General features: G+C 39.5%; 1 protein-coding gene across 10 annotated transcripts in view; it reads left to right on the plus strand.

The window, feature by feature from the left end:
* dip2ca (disco-interacting protein 2 homolog Ca) overlaps nt 1-24,385 on the plus strand; it is an 82,539-nt gene that overhangs the window by 23,393 nt on the left and 34,761 nt on the right. For 4 of the 10 annotated variants that reach the window (XM_056738733.1, XM_056738735.1, XM_056738734.1 and 1 more), the window contains exons 2-6: nt 16,990-17,061; nt 20,672-20,782; nt 21,556-21,681; nt 21,871-22,116; nt 23,858-23,983. In XM_056738733.1, the coding sequence (XP_056594711.1) occupies nt 16,990-17,061; nt 20,672-20,782; nt 21,556-21,681; nt 21,871-22,116; nt 23,858-23,983 (681 nt within the window). The remainder of the gene's footprint in view (nt 1-16,989; nt 17,062-20,671; nt 20,783-21,555; nt 21,682-21,870; nt 22,117-23,857; nt 23,984-24,385) is intronic. The other 6 variants (XM_056738736.1, XM_056738742.1, XM_056738741.1 and 3 more) reach the window with 3 other exon arrangements.

Raw genomic sequence — 24,385 nt, forward strand, 5'->3', positions numbered from 1 at the left:
GAGGACGAAGCGTTTTCATATTCACTCTTTGTTTTCATGAAGAGCACTCGCTCTGTGTGTGAGGCGCTCAGAGGATCAGCAGGGCCTGCAGGATTGAGCGAAAGCTTGTCAAGGTCACCCTGTAGCAGCGTGACGGGCAGATAGCGTCCTCTTCATCGCAGACTGTGCGAATTGAAAAGTAATCCACTTCATTTACCGATGCTGTTTACACCTGTTGATTGACAGCTGTCAGACCCTGCTGAAATGAAGTGTTTCTTGATACTAACATCCATTAAGCATTATTAACTAGGCCTGATATGACGAAATTGGGGATGTATGTTTTTTACTTTGAAAAAGTGTCCTCGCATTATGTGATGTTTTTAAAGGGAAAGTCACCAGTCACCATCATGTCCTGTAAAACAGTTTCTTTTTTCTGACAACACAAAATAAAATATTTTTAGAAATGTTTCGGTTGTTTTTTGCTTATGCAATGGAAGTCAATGGGTGCCAACGTTGTTTGCTTACTAACATTCTTTGGTACATTCAAAATGTTTTAGGATTGTTTATAGGAATTATTTTGTTTTACTTTTTAGCCCTGAGATATGTTTACTCGCAAACCTTTTTTGCTGATAAGATAGTTGCATTTGTGTGAATTTTCTGCTGTTGATAATTAACGTTTCATTTCTGATGCTGTGCCTTTAAGGCTTGTATTTAAATAAACACTTTGCAAGTAGAATGAACGTTTATGGGTTTGATGTCAGGGACATTATAGTTTGGACTGCTCAGTATTCAATAACATGCATTTTTGTTATGACCGGTTCATAAAACAATCTGTCATGAAATGTTCTTCTTTAACAATAATAATATCTTTTACTATAGAAAGATTGACAGATTGATATTTTGTGTGGAGTCATTTGCTTTCTGTTCTCTATAAAGATGCCAGAAATGAAGATTGATTTTTAAAGGGATAGGTCACCAAAAACTAAATTTGTATCGTTTACTCACCCTTATGTGATGACACACCTGAATGACTTTCTTTCTTCTGCAGAACACAAAAAATATATTTTATTTGTTTTATTCATTCTTAAAACCATTCCAGCCTCTCAGACTATGTTCATGGCGAGAACCAGTTAATCTTTACACAAGTTGGATGACAATTTGGAATCCTCAATCAACATAACCTTCAACATTTGTCAAAATACCTTCTTTGTCTTCAACATAACAAAGAGTCATATACTGTACATGTTGTGAATGTCATGAGGATCAATAAATGATGACGCAATTAACATTTTTGAGAACTTTCCCTTACTGGCTGTTTTTTTTTTTTTTGATTGTGTTTTATGAAAATTGGATAATAAATAAATAGAGTTGAATATAAAGTCCTCATTTAGATGGCTCTGGATGTGAGTGTTGTAGGTGCGAGTAGAGAGGTGATGTGTGGAATCCCAAACACCGTGTGGGTCTCAGAACAGCTTGTGAATTGACATTTTAAGTCAAAGGAGACTTTCTGATTTATTCATTGAGACAGGTGAATGCTCGTATCACTGTTCAAATCAGCTGGAGTTCAGAGGAGATCTCAGAATCATCTGCAGGTGTGCTCTTGTTCAACTGGAATTTAATGGGAAAGTTCAATGCATGATGTATGCCATCCAAGCTGACAAGAGGCATCTCCATGGCAACTTGCGGAGGGCTTTGATGTCTCCAGTCCTTTATCATGAAAAGATCGCAATCCTAGGAATAAAAGAGGCACTACATCTTAAGATTAATATATTGGGTAGTGTCTTGATTAAATTAAAGTGATTTACCGCTGTTTCATGCAATTCAGACTTCTTTACAATGTTAAACGTGTTGTCTTCTCATGTTTAACATGGTCAACTTAACAAAAAACGAGTTGGACGTATGGCGTAGTATTTCTGTGCTCGATTCACTTCCCCAGCGTTCGTATATGTTTCTGAACGTTTTTTTCAAACTTGAAAATCCATTTCATAACAACTTTTCTCAGTCCCTTATTGGGCAGTTCTCCTGGGAAAAGCATGCCCACAGCAAGGCGAAAGAACTAACCAGTCCAAGTCCCAAACGAATAGCAATAGGATCACCTGCTTACCATCAAGGTTGGCTGCACTGTGGGCTTGAAGCTGCAGCTTGCTACTCTAGCGACAGTAAGAGAAGTCGAGGTGTGTTAGTTTCTCCGCGGCATTTCAGTGAGGGATGTTATATAAATGCTGGATATAACGCTGAATTTGGAGATCGTTTGAAACTGATAGATGGCACGGTCCCAGCGCTAAAAGATACCGGACATGAACCGCAAATGGTAAGTGAAACTAAGTCATATGTCTGTGTTTTGTTGGCAATGGGTGAGCACATGCTTTAGTTACTATCCTCCCCGCAAGCATCGTATGTTTCTGGAAATAATCATACAGCTCTATCTGTCTTTTATAAATGTGATCAAACTAATGACTCAACGGATATTTGAAGGCTTCTATAATATTCTGGAAGTACCCAAGATTAACATGGGAAATGCAGAACCTGTCTGAGTTATGGTCACTTTAATGTTCATTTCTACGCAGAAACTACACAGAATTTTGTCCAGTCAGATACTGTTTATGAAAATGTCTCGTCTCAAAACAACTAGCAAGAAGTAAATAATGATTCAGTTATTTTCTTTCATTTTAGCTTAATATACACACAAATTCATTGATGATATCATTGGCACACAACCTTGGCAAAGCATGTTGGGATTTCTCTCTTTCTCTATTAAATAGATAGGAGATACACTTGAATGATTGCATGAAGCCGCTTTGGGCCATTGGCGGCCCGTTGCCAGTATGGCCCCTGAATGAACCGGGCGGGTTTGAAGGGAATTTGGTTATGTCCACTTCTTATTGGGTGCCGTTTTGTTCCGTTCCCTCCGGCCGTGAGCAAAACACCTGACCTTTTCCTCATCTCTGGCTCTCATAAAGATGCGGCCTGTCGTATTGTTGTTATTCTGTCTTTGATTATCTCTCACCTCCGCAGACCCTTCATACTGACAGAAATATCCTCACCTAATGTTCCTCTCACCTATTAGAGCACAGTTGTGCTCCCGGAGTCATTTGTTTGTTGAAATAGAGCGTTGGTGGAAATAAAATGAATGTTGACTTTATACAAATGGTGCTTGAAATGACTGGTTTGGTGAGGAGGGGGTCTGGTGCGTCATGCTTTTGTTATAGCTCAATCTGCTGAGTGTAAATAGCTTTTTATTGCTGAATCTTTAGTGCCTAGTACAAGATCAGATACACCTGCAGTCGTGAAGGTTACATCACTAGACTGGAAGGGTGTCCTTGTAGAAAGCAAAAACTTACATTGATGTGTTCTGCCAGGTTACGGAGGGTCTAGGTACTCTCTCTTTAACTGTCAATGTAATAAATACCTAAAAGAACAATAATTTGACTTATAGGTCCAGTGTGTAATTTTTTGGAGGATCTATTGACAGAAATTCAATTTTATATAAATAACTGTTGTCTTCAGAGGTGTATACAGACCTAACGTGAAGAAGCGTTATGTTTTTATGACCTTATTTCTGTCTACATACACTGCGTTGCATGGAATTTGCCATGTTGTTTTCCCAAGATGCTTAAAACTACCTGCACTACACAACTGCTCTTACAAACAGTAGCTTTTATTTATGAATGAACTTTTATTAACTAAATCAAATCAATTTAAACTGTTTTTTTAATCTTGTCTTTAAAGTTATTTTGCTGGTACGTTGATTCAAGAAGCTTGGAGATGTAGCCACTGTTCTTGAATTTAGGCCAACTACGCTTTTTCTGTCTCTTCGTGTAATCCCTGACTCAAGATCAGATCTCTGTGTGGGTCTTACCATCTGTTCTTGGACTCTTTGTTCTTTTAAAATTCTCAGTTGATTATAACAGTTAATGGCGAAGAATGTTGATATTTACTACTTGAATAAAAAAAGCAAGATACAATTGAGCAAACAAAGGATCTAATATCCAAGGTTACTCAACACACCATCAATAATACTTTCTTTGTTAATGTAGACAATTCACGGTTTAAGCGTTTGCTTTATATTGAAGGCTAATAATGTTAACCTGAAGGAAACGTGTCCACGTTTATTACAATGAGCTCTTCAAACCCATATTTACAGTCTTCTTCATGTTTTAATGAGGTGTGGCGTTCCTCCTTGATGCATAACGGCACACCTGCCGATACCCGTCGTAGTTCTGCTTGGTCTTACTTGGTCTCTTCAGCTCCTGTCTGCATTCACTGCCTGCTCAGCTGATCTATAATGCAACGGAATTGACATTAATGGCTTTATTAGACTCTTAATAGTGACTGCAGTTGTTGCCCCTGTCAGACACAGTCCTTCCAACAGTCCGCTTAGATCTAACATTTATTTATTTATTTATTACGGAAAAGAAGATTGAGCTCTCAAAGTTGTTGCCGTGAGTTTGACAAACGCAGACCCTGGAATGAATTAATCTTCTCTGTAATGCGTTTTCATTTGATTGAATAGAATCTGGTGCACTTTGGCATTCTGGGAGTTGGGTTTATAGAGGCCCGGATAAAAGCCCTCGGTTCTCCTTGCCAACGCACCACTCAACGACCCGGGGCGGGAGGGAACGAGATGGGATTCCCAATGCGGGAGCCGTTCTCTTTTTATCGATTATTTATCACAGTGATATGTTCGGAATGAGACCACCTCTTTAAAGCACGGCCGCTGATTTACTGCAGAGCATTTGCAAAGAGAAAGATAGGGAAGAAACTCTAGAGCAGAACCTGAAATAATGGCACGACGTGATTTGTGAACGCACTCAGTGTGATTAACTCAGTGCTGTGATGGATCAAAGCAATCTGTTGACTCCGGCTTCCAACCTGATATCCCATGAACATGCCATGCCACTAGACAGTCTGACTCCACTTTATGCTACAATAAAAATCTCTTTTAAATAGGTAGAAATGTTCATATAAGGTAACACGTGTCGTTTTTCTAATGTTAGAGGACTTTCTATTCCAAGATAGTAGTTCACCCGAATATACACTTTTTCCAAACTTGCATGACTATTAACAGATATTTTAAATTGCAGAATAATGTGCGATTATCAATACAACCTCACGGCAATTCGTAACTATTTTACGAGGTGACTTTTACGTATGAATTTGTACGATCTCAATTCGATTCGAGGGCTGGGGTTAGGGGAGGGCCTTTTTCTAACAATCGTATACATTGTATGAATTGATACGAATTAGCCACCTCGCTAAAGAGTTACAAAATCCCGTAAAATCAGGCTAACTAATAAATAATAAATTAAAAATCCTGTTAGGTAAATTTTTTATGCTTGAAGATTCGACAGTCAACAGATTCACATCAGTTGTAATGGACACGTTTTCTTATAATACTTATAATACTTTTCTTTAAAGCTTCCCCTCGCTATCGCCCTCTCTGTTCGAAAAATAATATTGCAGGTTACTTTACAAAATTCATCTTTATGTGGTTTAAGGCCAAATGAGGTCTATCTCGTATTAAAATTTTAAATTATTACTATAAGGTTACTGTTGCATACTGAGGTAAAGGCGACAGTTTTGAACACCGATTTTTTTAATTTTAACAAAAAAAGTGATGGTTTACTGCTGTAATATGCAGAAACAATTAACGTCTGCGTAAGCAATCGATTGGCTAATTTCCCCAAATTTTAGCTAATAGAAAGATATCCTTATTTTAGTTTTTCTATTCACATTTATAGTTTCTTGGTGTCACAGTTCAACACTTGTGGTGTTCTGATCTTATGGTGCAGATAGTACCAGGTGAATGTAAAGGAGTGAACTCATTCAGCTCAAGTGATGGGGACTTCGAATGATTAAAAAAAATCATTTGAATGCTGATGTTATCAAATATGGTGAGGTAGCGTGGGTTTATATCTTCCCCGGATCTGTTATGCGGCCACAGCTGGCCTGGTAATTCACCACACGAAACAGGATTTGGATCGATTTACCTCAGTTATTCCTGTCATCTTATCGATGCGGCGGCCATTGACACGGTTGGTGAGAATTCTCCTGAAAGTAAAAGTGATTTTGGAAGGGCCGACCGTAGGGGGTCTATCATTTTAACCACCTCATCTAAATGCAAATGAGCGTCAAGCGTGACCCTCATCTCCCGGAAAAGCAACGTGTTTACAGTCCTGGAAGAGGTCTTTACTTGGAACTTGTAGTGGAATAAAGTTTCATGAACACACATTCACCTGTGCTCATGGTTAAAAAGTTACTTAATCATTTGCATGTGTCGAAACTGACAAATGAACTGAATATGGCGTTTAGGGATGGTTTTGAGACATAAAGGTTGCTCCATAAACATGCTTCCGTTTAAAAATAAGAAAAGGACAATTTTCTGCATGTTTCAAGTCATTTCCACGCTGTTACTGCTTGTTTTATTAGATTCATTCGTTGACATTCAATCAAGATTTGAAGCGCAACCAAATGTGAGTGACAGGCGCTGACAGCGAGCGTGACACTGTGGGATGAGCGTGTGCGCTCAGACGTGATTCTGTTACGCCTCTCTTTGCTTTGTGTGTGTGTACAGGTCTGCAGGGGTCTCGCGTTCACATTGCTGGCTGTGTTAAGCCCAGGGGGCAAACATGAAATACGCAGAACGACGAGCTGGGATCATGTCCTGTCTGTTTGACAAGAGAAGATTCTTGTGCAGGGTCAAGCATATTGAGATGGCAGGTTGACAGATAGATATTAAGAAACAAGTGTCAGATGTGTGCTGATGTAGAGATGAGTATCAAAATCTGATTTTTAGGTGATCGTCTGATCTTTAGTTACAGTTTGTTTCTGGGTTGATTATTAGAGATATTTTTGTTTGGTTCTGTATTGATTAATAAAATCTGACGATCAGTTGATTACAGTTTGATGATGTATTGATTATTGTATACTGTATTTTGATTTATAGTCTGATTCTGATGGTTATTAAAGTCAGATCTTTGGTTGATTACAGTTTAATTCTGGATTGATAATTAAAGAATGATTATCAGTCCCCTACAGTCTGACTTTTGATTGATTATTAAAGATTGATGGATTACAGTTTGATTCTTTATGGGTTATTATAGTCGATTATTTACAGCTTGATTCTAGATTGATTATTAAACACGTTTTACAGTTTCATTTCATAGATTATAGTCTAATTCGGTAACGATTTATTTCATTTCAAGTCTGATTTTGTATGGATTATGATAGACTTTTTTACAGTTTGATTCTGGATTGATAATTAAAGAATGATTATCAGTCGATTGCTGTCTGATTCTGCGTTCATTATTAGATATAATTTTTCGTTTGATTTAGCCTAATTCTAGGTAGATTTTTACAATCTGACTCTTATTATAATATTTGGACTTGATTCTTGATTAAATATCACAGTCTGTTTATAAGCTATTTGTTAGAATTTTTCTTTGACCCTGAACCGAATGGTACAGTATGTCGAATAGGAGCTTTAGCATGTGGAATCACACTGTTGCTGGTTTACTCGGTAGACCCAGATTTTAAAGGGCTTAATGCAGTGCCAGACCACTTTCTTGTCCGCAGACGGCTAGAGACTTTCTAAAGTAACACAAGTTTAACAGCACATCTCTTCTGTACAGCCTAAATATTTTGCTGCATTTGAAGCCTTTTGATGCGTTTCAAAAGCAGCAGATTTCGTCTGGTGTTTTTAATTGAATTGGACACGCTTATTCCCATCAACCTTTCATTCTTTTTAATTTTCACATACGGTACCTTGAGGAGCACAGTTAAAAGAGTGTGTCATAAGAGACTGAAGTCTATTGGCCTTTTTTTCCTCCACATCTGTGTTTAGAGCGAAGCCCCCACAGGGCACTGAGGTTGATTGTTATTTCATCTGCCTTCGTTCCATAGCCAAGCAAATCACTCAACAGGACGACAGTCCGTCCCGCCGCAGGACTGATCAAGCACTACGTCTTTATTAGTCATGGGTAGAAAGGGTTCGAACGGCACTCACTTTAAAAGATTAGCACTTTTCTTAAAGGTCATTATTGAGATGATACTAATCTATATGTAATATAGGAGCCTTTTTGTGAGCATCAGTTTTAACATTGCTTTATAGCAAGCAACACTGGAAAATTGTTTTGTTCACAAAATGTGACTTTTGTTTTATTCTTTTTAACTTGTGACACCTCAATGAATCACAAAAAATAGCAGAAAACACAGAGATGAGTATCTGAATGAAAGATATTGAACTGCTGTGTCATACATCAGATAGGTTATCAGATTAATCTGAGTTTGACACGTTTTTATGTTGGTATTCTCCATTTTATGTTCCATAAATGTTGTTGATTGATGTTATATTTAACGTAATGCAATAATGTTGCGGCTAAGCCTAATTTCTTTCATAAAAATGGATCACTCTCATACAAAATCTGATGTAAGCAAAGAGGGGCAATAAAAGCACAATTAAAGTTTACCCACGTATGACCCGGATTTGGGCAACTCTGTGTCATAATGAAGGTACATTTAATTTTGATTTTGCCTGTTGTGGTTCACACACTTAGCACAAATTGTAGTACATTTACATTTATGCAGTTGGCAGACGCTTTTATCAAAAGCGACTTACATTGCATTATACATTTTGTTTCTAAGTATATGCAATCCCCTGGGATCGAACCCACGACCTTGCCGTTGTTAGTGCCATGCTCTAACCACTGAGCCTGTTACTGCCTCTAAACAATGTTTTCATAAAACACTGATTAAGCATCATTATTTGTGTAAACATGCAGCTAGAAGCTAAAAAACACTTGTATGCCGCATACGGCTCCGGAAGTGGAGAAGTGACAAGTGTGATGTTGATATTTCCCACTTTACCCCTCTAGCATTAGATGTGTTTACTATCGCTGATGTCAGATGCGTTGTATTGTTGGCAAACAGCGCTCAAAAGTACCTCATACCATCTGTGGTGTGGTAGTTTGGAGTTTACGGTGAGATTATATATTGCTGATGTTTGCAGCATTAACAACATTATTTACTAAATTACACAGTTTACTGATAAACAACATTGTTTGATTTAAAGGGACAGTTCACCTTAAAATGTTAGTTTTGTCTGAGAAATGACAATCGTGGTCAAAGTTACCCCAGACCTCTTTGCTTTACTGCATTCTGCAAAATATCTTCTTTTGTGTTCAACAGATCACAGAAATGTGTAAGCAATTTTTCCTACTATGGTAGTCAATGGTGGCCAATAACTGTTTGGTTACAAGCATTCTTCCAAATATCTTCCTCTGTGTTGATCAAAACAAAGACATTTATTTTGTTTGGAACAACTTGAGGGCGAGTAAATAAGGACAGAATTTACATTTTTATGTGAATTGTTTCTTCAAGTTTAAAACACTGAAAAAAAATCAGGAGCAATGTAAAAATAATGGGATATTTTCAACACAGTGTTGAAAAAGGGGTGAACATAACCCATTGGATTATAAATTAACCTATGCAGGGTTGTTTCAATTTAAAATGGTGGGTTGTTTTAACCCATTGTTGGGTCAAATACAAAAAATAAACTTGTTGGAATTTGCGTAATAACCAAATCCAGAGTCATTCAAGCCAAAGGTCACATATTTGTTCAATAGCATCTGATCATATGAAGACATGCGTTCTGGAAAACAAGCAGTGCTTGAGCTGTCGCAAAAGCTCTCTCTGGGTTTAAACAATCTGCGAGACTAATGAAGAATTATCACTTTGCTGTTTGCTGACTCTCGCTGTCTCTTGCGGTCGCCATAGTTACTGGATCTCCATAGACTCCAAGTGTTCCATTGCCTCAAGGAGTGATTCATTGTTGAAAATTATTCACGAACAAACATGGTTATATGCAATAATTCCCCACATTAAGATCAAATTAGATTTTTGTGGATGAAAATGTGAATAGTGCAGGCAGAAATTAAACCTCGACTAGAGGCGATTGCCATCATGTTGCTGTGCAGTTTCTAGTTGGTTGTTTCTGGGGTGTAGATTTTCATAGTTCTCATGTTTAGATGCATCTGAAGGCCTTTCTTTACTCAACTAGTATGGTGTTTTTTTCCCCTACCAGGCAAATCAATTCCAAACCTTAGAAAATCTTAAATCCTCTCAACAAGAAGCACAAGTTACGCAATACCATTGGGTTTGGGGGTTTGTTTAAATCCCTAGTCCCAAGAATGAGCAAAAAAGTGTTTTTCAACAGTCTCTCACTTTTTTCGCCATTATTTTGATAGGCCGCTGTGTTTATTGTGTCCTCTGGGTGATTGTGAGAGGAAAAACATAGATAAGATAAGGTCTATCACAACTGAAAGCGTTCACATCGGCCCTTCCTGTCAATGTGCACCTCTTTCCTGTTATCTTCTCCAATTTTTGTTTTTATGTTGGCAGCGCTGGCTGATATCGACACCTCTCTCTCCCGTATATAGCTCGGGGCCTTATCGCCGAGTGTTCAACAAAGGGGTCAAAGGAAGAGTAATTCCTCCGGAGAGAGACGTATTTCAATTTAAGGGTGGTTTATTCATTGCGTCGTTCGGGCAGAGGTTCTATTGCACCTGTCCTGCCACAGAGCCGTGGGACTTTTAACGTCCCCAGATTGCCCCATTGTGTCGCCGAGAAGGATTTTGTTAAACATTCGACTGGCCAGAACGTAGCCTCCAATCCCTCATGTGAAGTTTTCTTCATTTGTAATTGGAGATATTCATGTCAGTTGAGTTAAACTAAGGGTATTGATTGGGCGGTTCATTACCGGCGTGCTGGAGAGACCATGCCTCAGCAGTTTTCTCATGTACCCCTCCCATGAGCATATACAGGCAAGGAAAAACATGTTGACTGTGTTGTTTCCAAATCAGACAACGGTTTTAACTGTCAGGAATACCAGTTAGCCCTTCAGGTGCAATCTTTTGTTGAGTAATGTGATCCGTGCTCTGCGGTTCAGGGATAAAATACATAGATCATTGTCGCTTTTTGACATTCAGTCACAGTTGGCTGTGTGTAAATAATGCAGTTGGTGTGTAAATACTGTGTAGGGGGAGTAAAGTCGGTGAGAATGAGGATTGTCTGTCAAGCTGAATTTCAAATTGGCCCAAAAATGAATGAAGAATTGATAAAATGTTTCCTTGTATCACTGCGTAATATCCATAGACGGACTCAGTTATGAATAAGCTGGTTGGTATTCTCAGATGTGTAAACATCGTCGCACTGCTGGTCTATTAAAACATTGCTTTGTATGTTTAAGCATACCAGTCAGCATAACACGGCAACACCCCCAATCAGAGATGGGAAGTACAAATACTTCGTCAATTTTTCTGGTTCAGTACCAGTACGCCACTATTTATTTTTCTGAAGACTTTTTACTTCTAATAATCTGTATTTGATACGCAATCTATATTATTTCTTGTCATTGCGTGACTTTTTCAACCTTATGATAGGACTGCCAAATGTGATCTGGTAACTTTTCTCAGATCTCGAGCGTGATATTCAGAATAATGTGATGACTCGTAAATTAAATCGTTTTTTGCGCAAAAGTACCAGATTTTAAATATGTCATTTAGCTATTGAAGCGACCGTAATTCCAAAGTGGCCTAAATATACATTGCAAGTGGGACGATGACTCAAATCTCACAATGTGGTGAGAGACGAATCTTTGTAAGTAAAACTGTAACTGTTATTAGAGCACAGTTAAACGATTTAATAAAGTCAAACTGAATATGGATTATACTTCTTCTGTCCAGCATCAGCAATTCTTTTAAACTGTACAGACTGTAGTCTGGCATACTCCTGGTTTACAGCTACTGGATTTAAAACCATTTTGACAGTTTTGCTAAACTTTGAATGTTGTACTTCACGAAAGACGTACTGCAGTTCTGTCAGAAGGTTAGGAAACTCGTAAGCGCATTATTGTTGTTGTTGTTCATTATCGTGCAGTGTGTATCAATGAATTGCATATTTTTTGCTATAGTGGTGTGCATGAAGTCCATGAACGAGTGCAAAATACCTGTTCATTGCGTTGCTTTCTGATTCAGACCGCTGTTTGATCTGTTTCCTGGTTTTTATTATATTTTTTTATTCATCGTGTCATACTTTATCATAAGGAGATAAAAATGACCCTTGTAAACATTGATTTACATTGCAATAAACTTCTATCAGATTATTTTGTCAGTTAAAATTTTGGGCTGGTTTTTGTTGGAGTGAGTATGGCCGGAAATCATCTACCTAATCTGGCAACACTGTCAGCAAGATGTTTCGGTTTTAATGTTGAACGAGTGCAACGTACAATGTAAGAGGCTAAACATTTAATATTTTAAAACTGCTTTAGGATATAAATGATAATACGACTGACAGTATTATCCAGTGAGGCAAACTACAAAACGCTGTGTTGAATGGAAACATATCATAAACATGACTGATGTAAATCGTACATGTGACTAGAGAAGAAACATTAACAGAGCCATTTTCGGCTTGTATTAGGTATGGGGTTTGGAATAAATTAATTGAAGGGTTACCAAGTAAATTGACTAGCCTAATTAATCTTTATTTCTTAGTTTTCTCGTTTTGACAAGAACTCCCTTGTGTCTACAACCTTTGTATAATGATATGTCCATGTCTGGTCTGTACTACAAATTTAAAGGAACAGTTCATCTAAATGAAAGCAGTGAAATTCTGTTATAAAATGATTTGACAATCACAGTACCAAACAGTAATTTCCTGGCTTTTACGGGTCACAGACATAGGCTAGTAGTCTATGAAGCTGCCACGGACACAAAACAAAGAATGGTTCATTGTCATAATGCACGTAATTATCGTAATCCACGATAATGCTATGCGTGTTAATGCTGTATTTCTTAATTTTTTTGAACAAAACAAGATTAAGTTGACATATTAATCATGTCAACTTGATAGTATTGGATAGTATGAAATGTAGGAATTGAAGGAATCGCATCAGATTTCTCTGCGGTATGTAAATAAGTGGGCGTGGCCGACTCACTGAAAGCACACATGCATGTTAGACAGAGTGTGACAAAGATAAATTAAGAAACATTAACATACATTTAAAGAGAACTATATTTTGATAGGGTAGCAGGACCGTTGAGGCGGGAATCAAACTCTGGTCGCACTGATTTTCCTTCTGCTATATGTTGGCGTGCTAACCACAAGGCTACAGGCGCTGAGAATTCTTTTAAACGATATTTGTGTTACTTTTGTTTGAACTTGCTCTATTTGTCTTTCACACACAAAAACACAGGTAGATGACCATGGCACATCTGACGCCATGGCCATTCGCCTGATCTCATCTCTGTGGAATACTCCCTCACACCAAACAGGAAGCCAGTGACATCACAATATCCTGTCTTTTTGAACCGCAGTCCCGTGACATCACATTCTCTCTGCCGCTCACACTGCACTATTGTGAAGCTTCTCTTTGATAAAACCCTGTAAAGATGGGTTATGTTCCACAAATTGATGCAAAAGCTTTTCCACGAAGTTAAAGCTTTTGTGTCACGCTATAACTCTTGGGGTAGCATTGCTTATGTTTTTCCAGGCTGTAGAACGGAGTGTGAAAGACTTGCGCATATTCCCAGGCCTTGTAATCCTCTTAGATAAATAGAAGACGTTTTAGCTTGTGAGGTTGAGATTTCATTGGAGGCCCATTCTTTCCTCTCAGCCCCATTATTAGGACGTTTGCGTTGTGGAAAAGCAAAAGGAGGGTTTCCTCTATTCTTTGAACCATGGGCTCCACCACCTGTAACATGTAATTATAGTGCTCGCAAAGAAAACAAAGAACCCCATTGTTGTTAGTAGAAGAAGATTATGAACTGAAGACTTTTTTGCTTTCGGAAAGGTCTAAAGATAGCTTCCACGGCATCTAACACAAGTCGGCATAGTGTGGCTCGGTGCTTTCCAGCTGAGAGGATGCATATTGATTTTTTTAGCGTAGTCATATCCAGATGTAAGCTCACGGAGACGCACATGGTGTAATCAGATCTCTCTCACTTCCAGCCAGGCCTGCAGCTCGGGACTGTTTTACATTCAGCTCAAAGACTGTACTGAAAGAATTTGGAGAGGGCGTATCCACGTTCACGTTCCATTTTAATCTAATCTATCCCTGTGATAATATCAAGAGCTGGTTCTAGATCGGTGCAGAATTCACAAAGAGTATTGATATCTGATTGGCTGCGTTTCGCTTCTAGATATCTAGATATCCACCACGTATCCTTCCTCATGATGTTTCCTTAGATACTATTTTAAATTTACTTTATTCTACATCATATTTTCTATTCGTTATCACCATCGTGCCATTCCAAACCAGTTTTTTAACTGGAACACTATGAAATTTTGAGATGTTTAAGTGTCCCTCCATACAATTGAAGTCAGTGGGGTCAATGTTGTTTGGTTACCAACGTTCTTCAAAACATCTTCTTTTGCAGAAGAAAGAAGGTCATAGAGGTTTGAAATGACAAGTGGGCGAGTAAAAAATTAAATAATTTTCATTCTTAGGGTAGTGGCATCAAAACGCCTGCCAGATTCTCTGTAATGAAAATAAGCCATGCCGCAAATCTCTCCAGTAATTTGCATCGACGCCCGTGCAGATGTTTTGATTGCTGTGCTTTTTAACTGAATTAGATCAACATTATTTAGGCCCGCTGTGCTTCCCCGTCGGTGTGCAATGTTGATCTGGGCCATTCTGTCTTTTTTTGAACGCACAAGGCGATTGTTTTGGAGGTGTGTAGGAAGTACATTCCACTGTTACATCAGATGATATTGCCTCGGTACAATCTATTAAAGTTCCTCTCAATCATCATATGTTTGAACGTTTGCTTGTCTCGTTGTACTGAAGTGCAGCGGTTGCCAATTTATAACAGCCTCATGCATATCCACATCAATTCAGCTCAATTAAAGGCCATTGTGTCCTAATTAGCCTTTAAGTTGGGGTAATGGTGCTGTGAGAGTTACGCTACGAGAGGAACACTTTTAGATCTACTGACGCTTCTAACAGGTCTTATGTTGAGATATGAATGAACAGTCATGCTTCGCTTGAAGTACCCATAATGCGTTAGTGTTGCCTCTCAATGTGTTCATCATTGCTTCATTATAACTAGAGTTTTAATGGTTGCGAGTGATGCCCATGCTAGGTCTTTGCTGTATGGGTGTCCTGAATGGCTTTTTGTGTGTTGCCACGTAGTTCCTGGAAAGTTGCTGGGGCGCCAACTTTTCCAGCGTAAAATATCTCACAGCAAATCTTGATATTGTAGTTACACGGTATGGCTCAGGAGAGTTTCTAGTCACGCAGACTGTTTTAGTTGTTAACGCTAGTCAAGTTTATTTTAATAGCGCTTTTTACCAGTCACGTCAAACAGCTGTACAGGAAAAAAACCTGATAAACAAACAGACATACGTTATATAAAGTACACAAGGGTTACAACAGATACAACTATTTAGAATTAAATCAAAATGTTAATCAAACATCTTTAATTGTATTAATTCTATACGTAAATTAATATAATTATATAATAAAATATCACTGAAACTAAAACTGAAACTGGTAGTGCTTCTGGAGCACTGCTGTTTATATCTTTCAGAATCATCTATAGCTCAGGTTTCCCCCCTTAAGTGTTTGTCTATTTTATTGCCGTTGTTGCAAAATACATGCTCAGTAATAATAGTGATGCTCGTCTTCGAAAACAATACTAATTAAGAAAATGTTATCTTCCATACAAATCTTCAATTTATTTGTACATCTGGACCCTTTTCGTCAAAATACGATATGGCAGTGTATTCCGAGTCTGACATCTGCTCTTAGTGTTTCATTTGACGTGTTTTCGGTGGCAGCTGCCAGACATGCGAGAAAACTAGCCAGCTTCACACCCCCAGCGGGCTGAACGGCGGTGTTGTCCGTAAACCTGGAGTTTAACTGTCCAGTAGCCGGCCATCCTTTCTGCCACCTTCATTTTCTCTCTTTTTATAAGACGTTCTGCTGTACTTTCAGATTTATTGGCTTTTAATGGATACAGACTTTTGCAGAGGTGCTGGAATATACGAGGGACTTGTCCCTCAGGGTAGGACGGCAAGAATAGGAGACTGGAAAGAGTGTTTGTGTGGAAGAAAGAGAGACAGTGAGATGCAGAATAAGTAAGCGAGATAAGCATGGATCTCCTGAGCAGAATTCGCCACAAGGCAGTTTGATTGGCAGCATGTGGGTGTGAGGAAATGAATCATCCCGTCTCTGTTTAAAAAACACTTTTCCTTTTTGTCGTCTTCCCTTTCATCCTGACGCCCTTCATCTTCCTCCTCCTCATCAGCCTTACAGTCGTTAGCATCCCAGCCACTTTTATTGGGCTGTTAAAGAGGTCGTTAGGGAATAACAGGCTTCAATGTTAACTACTTCCTGTCCTTCAAGGGCTCACACAATGTGTCACAATAACATCAGTATGCGGGTGAGGAATTGTATTGATGAGGAAGGAAATTGAAAAACAGATTAGCTTTCTTTTTCGAAAAACCTAGTGTGTTCTACCCAGGCATCAATGTAGGGGGAATGTCCTACTAGACTTGAATTCGGTCATTTGTGAGGTTTCATGTCACTTAAAATGTAACAAAAAGTCAGTCCATGTAGGCGGTAGACAGGGAGCAGTTTTTGAGTTTTGTAGCGGAGGTATTGATTCATCACTGTACGTCTTTTCATTTAGTTATTCTGTCGCTTGTCGAGTCTCTGCGTCTTTCTCGTTACGCACCAGATCGTTGCTTAATTTCCACGCAAATGTGACGTCCCGGTTGCCTAATGCTTTGTGACAAGAGTCGCGCGACCCTGTTACATTAATCATTTCAGGATGAGCTCTCTCTCCAGCAACGATGGTTTCCTCAGGATCCGCCCGAAAGCGTCTCGCCTAACAACGTTTTTGAGATGTTTTCCGAACTAAAAATGAACATTCCAGGGGAAAAGGTTTTGTTCATGCGTGTGTTTTTAGGACAGTTTGCACATTTTGTGACGCTCCCTTTCTCTTGCAGGTGACATCACTCAGAAAGGTTACGAGAAAAAGAGGGCGAAACTGCTCGGGGCGTATCTGCCACATCCTCCAGGTAAAAGAACCGACTCTCACATCCCACCGCAGGGAAACTGTAGCGTTTGTGCCCCAAAAACAGGTTTGTGGTAGGAGACTGAACCAGCTCTTGTTTTCTTTCTACATAAGAGGGTCTCTTTTCTCATTTAAACAGATCCTATAAACCTGCTATGGGAATCGGTTTTCTGTGGTCTAATTTTCTAGGTCTTGGGATCTGGGTTTCACATTAGATCTCTGTTTCTATGTCTGGAAGGCTGATATTTAAATAGCAATATCTATTGAATGCCATTGGAGGCTGTGTTTAATAGGAATGGGTTATGTTAGTCGGAAAGGGAGATTTTCAAGAACGTTGGTAACCAAACAACGACCTCATTGACTTTCATTGTATGGACAAAAGAAACATTTTTCTAAATATCTTCTTTTGTGTTTGGCAGAAGAAAGAGTCGCATACAGGTTTTGAACAACACGAGGGTGAATACGTGATGAAAGAATTTAAATTTTTTGGCGAATGGGTTCTCTTAGTCGGAAAGAGAGATTTTCAAGAACGTTGGTAACCAAACAACTTCGGACCTCATTTACTTTCATTGTATGGACAAAAGAAACATTTTTCAAAATATATTATTTTGTGTTCTGCAGAAGAAAGAGTCACATACAGGTTTTGAACAACACAAGGGTGAATACATGATGACAGAATTTACATTTTTGGGTGAACCATCCCTTTCATGTTTTGCTGTTGCTATGGTGTTCATGGTTGCTAGGTCATTGCTCACCTGAATCTCTGTCAAATAATTAATTCATTCCCCAGGTAAAAGGTAATAGCTTTTTAACAAACCACATAATGAAAGGTTGAGTGCAGAAGGTTAATGCTTACAGAGATCAGGGTTTGTTGAAATCTCTAATGCAAAAGGACTAGTGTAGGTCACATGACCAGGCATTAGACAAATATCTAGATTAAGGTTTGCATTTTGAAGGGATTTTAATCAGACGCACACAGATCCGAATCAGACCTGTGCCAGGTAATACAGTCTAAATAGGTTGACAGTTGAATAGAGCTTAAATAAGAGAAAAGAGAAGGGCTTATCACGCTTTCGGCCTCTTCACTCTTTTTAAAATTGCATTTAGCAGGCGATGCCATCGGTAACCTGCGTCTATCTCCACAGTTAATCTTTGCATTTGCACTCTGGTTCTCCAGCGCTTCTTTAAATGAGCCGATAAGTGAGGCGACACCAGAATTAAGAGCTCTCTTAAGCTCTTCTCAAGAGCTTCATAAAAGGCGCTTAGAAATTTCTCTTTCCATGGCACTGAAAAAGAATCGTCTCAGAACAATCAGAGGAAAGATGAAAATGTTTGGCGTTGAGCACATTCACCTGTTAAGTTGAACGCTTTGCATTCGGACTATTGAGTCTCGGAGTGTCTCGCATTCAGATGGTGAGATGCCATTAGTGTGAACTTTAAAAGCCAGCTGTCATTACAATGAAGCTTTAATTGCTCGCTTTACCCTCCAAAAAATGCTGTTCTTTTTTCCCAGTGAAAAGAGTGAATCACTGTCTTATGAGGTCAGCTCTGCTTTTGTAGTTTGATAAAAACGAATGTAACTTCAGAGGGTTTGGGCTCTGCGCGTCTGGCTGCATTGTTGATGAGCCCAGCATCTGTTGCCATAGCAACAGGCAGCCCGTACGTTCCCAGTCTGGCTCCTATGACATCACACTCGGCACAAAGCGCTTATCGTAGACTAAGCTGCGAAGACAGGCATGCGCCAGACGACTCCGTGAGACGTGTGAGCTCCTGCGGGAACCGATGTTATTTAACAGCCCATGATAGCATGCGCATGGGCTTAAAGATCAGTCATTTATGTGTTGGAGCAAAGGAAAGTGGCAAATGCCATCCACCCTACCACAATGCTCCACTCTTCGGTTGGCCCCGGCTTCTTTTAAATGTCGTCTATTATAACATTTTGTATCGCATTGTTATTTTATCACTATAGCATCCCAAAACAGTCTAAAATCTGAATACATTGTCGTACAAAATCATTTGTATAATGTTCCATTTAAAATGATTATAAACTAATATTCATAATGTTTTATTTTGTTTTTGCACACTTTAGATTCTTCCCATTGCATAATCTGGGATAACAAGTAAATTAAGAGAGTTTAATGTTATAGAGATACAAGATAAAGAAACAAATCCTTTTTTTTAGGCAAATTCAAATTATATATTATTTTAATATATATAGACCCGGTTTCACAGAAGCTTAAAGCTAGTCCCAGACGAAAATGAATATTTGACATGTCTTAACTGAATATATATTTGAAGATATTTCTGGGCAAGGGCATTTTTATAAAAGCGACATAAATATCTTAATTCAACTAAGGGATAGTCCTGGTTTAAGCTGAGCCGTGTTTGTGAAACCAGGCCAAACTGTTATAGAATATTTTTAATATGTTTTTTCTAAGTGAGGTTATATGAATATTTCGTTTTTTGTGCAAACACGTCATCTTATTTGATACAGAATATAATTTAAGTCATGGTATACTTGCATCAGGGTACCGTCACTGATGAGACATTAGATACTTACAAGGTTACTTAGACTTTAACTGGGTTAATATCGATCTGTGACTATTTCTCTTATGATCTGTAGAGTTTTTTTAACCCCTGCTGTGAGTTTGTCGTACTTGAGTCATTGCAATGTCAGAAAGTCACCATCACATCCTCCTCTGCATGAGCTGGTACATGGTTCCCACTTTAACCCGCTGTCCCACCTTCTGTCTTTTTGAATGAATAAATCTACCCGCTGATGTCTTTGGCTGTGGCAGCACGGGGCCAAAATTGATTTCTTCGCTCTGCACGCAGAGCTCTTGGCTGAAGTGTCGAACGCAACGCGGGCCGTCTCACGTGTACAGAAGTCTTCCAGAAAGCGTGGAGCGGCGCTCGGCTCTCTGCTAAGAACCCAAGACAACAAAGAGTAGAGCTGAGCGGAGGTGGCCAATCAAAAGACTGATATGAGTCATAGCAGACCAATCACTGCTGTGTATGGCTGGAAATAATCTATACTCCATTAGAGATGCGATGGCGTAGACGTTTAGGCAGATGTCCATGTTTGCTATTTCTTTTCATGTATGGCCGTATGGCTGTTGAACAGGCCAACAAGGAAATAATTAAAGAAGCGTTTCGAACAGACATAAATTCTTTGGTTATGACTTCAGAACTAACTTTGTAGCACTCCCATCTTCATAAAATAGATCCATCAAATACATTTTAAATAAATGTAAATAATCACTGCAGAAAATGTGAAAGTCTGTGAATCTGTGTTCATATGTTTGCAGATAAAATACAAACATGCAGTTGTTGTCTTTGGTTTGTTTTGTTTTGTTGTTGCTTTTATGTTGCTGTGAAAAAGCTCGTTGACATGTCGGAAACATTTTGTGGTAATAGAACGAGACAAGGGAGAAGGTTGTAAACAACAAACGAAATGAGCGAAACGCTGATTAAAACAAGAAGGGCGGTGGTGATGTTTCTAACAGCCCGTCTGTAAATGACAGCGTCCCAGACGGAGATGTATGAGGTGAATATGTAATAAACGAATCCCTTGATGAGATTGTTAATTGTTCCTCTCTCTCCTTATCCTTCAGGGTTGGAGGGGTCCATGGCCCACGAACGCCGGCTACCCATGGCTCCGTCCTCTGCATCACGATACCACCGCAGACGATCCTCGGGCACCCGTGACGAACGTTACCGATCAGGTAAGTCGGCGGCGAATAAGACCATGTCTTTGTATGTTTATCATGAGTACTTTTAGTCACAAAGATTTATTGAAAGACAATCCGCTGTCTTATTTCAAAAAAGTACAAGGGTACAATGGAGGTCAATATCACTATTCTAAAAGATCCTGCTGGTTCTTAATTGTAGTGACTATTGAAAACAGCTATAGTGCATCACTTCCTGTCATGATGAGTTCTAGCTGTTCCTGACTTCCTGTTAAGATCATTCCCAGCCATTTAGTTAGCAAGAAACAAATTAATTGACAAGTGTGTTGATGGAATATGGTGTTGTGTATCTCATTAGTGAATCTAAATAACAGCTTGGATTATAAGAAGCCGTGACTCTGTGAGAAGAGCAGCCGTGGGTACAAGCTACAGTCAACCATTGTGTCATCACACACACACACACACAGTGTGATGAGTCAGTAAAGCAAGATCACATAAGGGCTGGAGGTGGTGACTTGGCTCCCGTCACAAACTCACTCAGCCATCAGCCGCTGAGACTCATCTCGTACACGTCATTGTAAACACCAGTTTGGGGGTCAGTGGAGAAGATGACCCAAAAAAGTGATAATTTTGTTTCAAACCCATATGCTGAAATTTTTTGAAAAAAGATTCTGCGCAAAGATCCTTGAAAAGTGTCGACAATATCAGCATGCAAGTTTGAAACATTCAGATGCTTGGGTCAACTTGACTTTACAACAGATTAAACTTTCTTTTCATTTTAGTTTGCTTGAAACGTATTTTTTCTTTAGATGTGCACACAGAAGCAGTACAGGCAGCGCTAGCCAAACACAAAGAGAGGAAGATGGCGGTTCCCATGCCATCCAAGCGCCGTTCTCTAGTGGTACAGACCTCAATGGATGCCTACACCCCCCCAGGTGAGCTTCTCACCTGACTCTTATTCACAACTTGATTTTAAAGTCAACATGAATTCAGAATTCACTCAATTTACTTTAATACACGTTCAATTGTTTTAGCTGTAAGTGAATGTCATTTCATGTTGACTTTAATTGCACTTGTCCACCTTCTGGGCTGAGTGTTGAGTGGGTCTGAGTGACTCTCAATAGGCCTCTCTCCCCTCTCCTCTCTGCCCCCCCTGACAGACACCTCGTCCGGCTCGGAGGAGGAGGGCGGCCAGGGTGAGGGAACCCCCACCTCCAGCCAGGGCAGCGTCAGCATGGAGCACTGGATCAGCCGGGCCATCCATCAAGGTTCCACCACCTCCTCCTCCTCGTCTTCGACGCAGAGTGGGGGCAGCGGAGCCGCCGGACGCCTGGCTGACGTCCTGGCTCTAACGCATGTCGGCAAATCAGGTAACGCCCCCCCGGCAAGCCACGCCTCCACCTGGTCAGCCGATCACTCCTACACTTCCTGCCATGCTTCTAAACCCCGCCTCCTTCGCCTGTGTGTGCTGTCCCTTTTGCTTTGAAACAAATATCTCTGTGCTGTCACTAAACCACGCTAACTGTCATTAGCATAATTTAGTGCTGATCGTATAGAAAATATATCTGGTGAGAATTTAACTGCATTTTGCTAAGATAAGTCAGTAGGTTTATTACGTGAAGGGCTTAACAATAAGGAATTGTGTTGACAAAAGGAGTGTGTTGCTGCTACGTTGTTTATTTGTTAATTATGTTTGTGTATTTTATGCTTCGTTGAAGTAAACAAAAGAACATTGTTGTTAATCCTGACGAAGTGAATTTTAAAAAAATGATACAGATTAAAATGAAAGCATTTGTGGGATTTATAACTGTCAAAGCATAACATTACCGTTAATTTTAAATGAAAAGTAAATTAAATCTATTAAGATTTTTTTTAATAGAATTTAAGTGGCAAAAAATATATACATTTGAAAAATGCTTTTGAAATAAAAAATATATGATGTGTCAAAATTGTTATGGTATTATATTACGGATAATTAAAATTAATTTGTAAGTATTATATTTTGAGAATTATTTTAAAAGTTTGCGAATATATATATATATATATATATATATATATACACAGTATATATACATACTATGAATAATAAAAAATGGGCTGCTTAATTAATAATAATTATGGTAAGTACAAATCTGTTCTCCAAAAAGTTATTGTTGAGCCCCAAAGGGACATACCGAAAACACAGAGGCAGTAGCAAACTTCCATTTTTCTCCTAAAAGTACAGATGTTAAATCTATCCAGCCGATTTTAAATGTAAACAGAGAACGCAACAGGAAGATGAACATTTTTACAGCCGCTCTCCCCTCCTCCAACTCGGAGGCCAAAGAAAGACGCCTCATTTTTAAAAACCTCACGTCTGTATCCAGAGGGCTTAATGTTGTGGACTGTGGTTAAATAATGAACTCTAGTGTATGAATAGAGCCGTGATGTTATCTGGGAGAACCCTGTGGTGAAGTTTAAAGCCAGATGAAGGAAACTCATCTCTTTCGCCCCATCCTGTTCACTCCCGTCCTCTGTCTGTTTATAAGTTCTCCTCACGGTTTAATTCCCTTCTCGTCGCTCTACAGTACCTCTGTTTCCCGTTCCTCTTTTATTTCCCTCTGTCTGTGTTTTTTTGTGTTTTCAACCAACCTGCGTTCTTTCCTATAAGTTCCTCCCACGTTATAATGTTATGGTACCATCTAAAAGCAGACAGCTAACCTCAAGAGAGCTGGACACTTATTTGGGGTTGTTGCATATTTTAGAACACGTTCTGGATTGTTAATATCGCTCTAGGACAAACATTTTTCCAAGCTACATTCCCGAGAGTAACTTCTGCAGGTCGCTGCTCCAAACGGTCGTCCCATTTTAGTCGTTCCTTTTATTAGGGAGAAACATGGCAGTGTGTATGAACTGTGGGCGCTCCTGCAGGAATGCTGAATCATACCCACCTTCCTCGTACCCCTTTCCCCTCCATGACAGATGTCAGAGTGCCCGGCACTCTGTCGGGATCATGGCGCGGTCCATGCTCGGCTCATCAGCCCCGTCCCTCCCGCCCATCCATGCCCGCGGTCAGCGAGGAAGCGGACGCCTCTAAGGTTCTCGTTCTCCCCTCCTCCCTTCCCCATCCAGGGCCGATCGCTCACCTCTCGTTGAAGAGGAAAACTATGCTCGGCGTTGCGGAGAACGGAAACTCGCTGCGGCGCTCCTGTGAGTTCGGATCCGATCTTCTTTGGCCGCCACCCTTGGAGTCGGATGGTCAGTATACGCCCCCCAAATGCAAACACACACACAATCCCCCATCATCCGATCATTTAGACTGCCTTGACGTCTTTGTGTTCTCCGTATGGTTATTTCTGGAGTGCGGGGGCTGACCGGACCCCCTCGGTGTGTTTGTGTTTGGAGTTGCGTACTGTGAATTTTATGATCGTGTGTGTGTGAACGTCAGCTACTGTATCCTGTAAAATGGTGAAAGGGATTTTTCATCAACAGTTTTTGAGATACAGTCTGTCTGTGAATAGTGACTGTGTAGTTTGTTTTTTCTTAATATTACAGTTTTTTATTCAACGTAAACGTCTGCTTTTAGATGATTCGTTCATCTTTCGCCTATTTGTGTGTTGATGCTCCTCTTGTCCTTACACCGTGTCTACACCAGACGCC

Source organism: Triplophysa dalaica, chromosome 23 (genome assembly GCF_015846415.1).
Source record: "Triplophysa dalaica isolate WHDGS20190420 chromosome 23, ASM1584641v1, whole genome shotgun sequence".
NCBI lineage: Eukaryota > Metazoa > Chordata > Actinopteri > Cypriniformes > Nemacheilidae > Triplophysa > Triplophysa dalaica.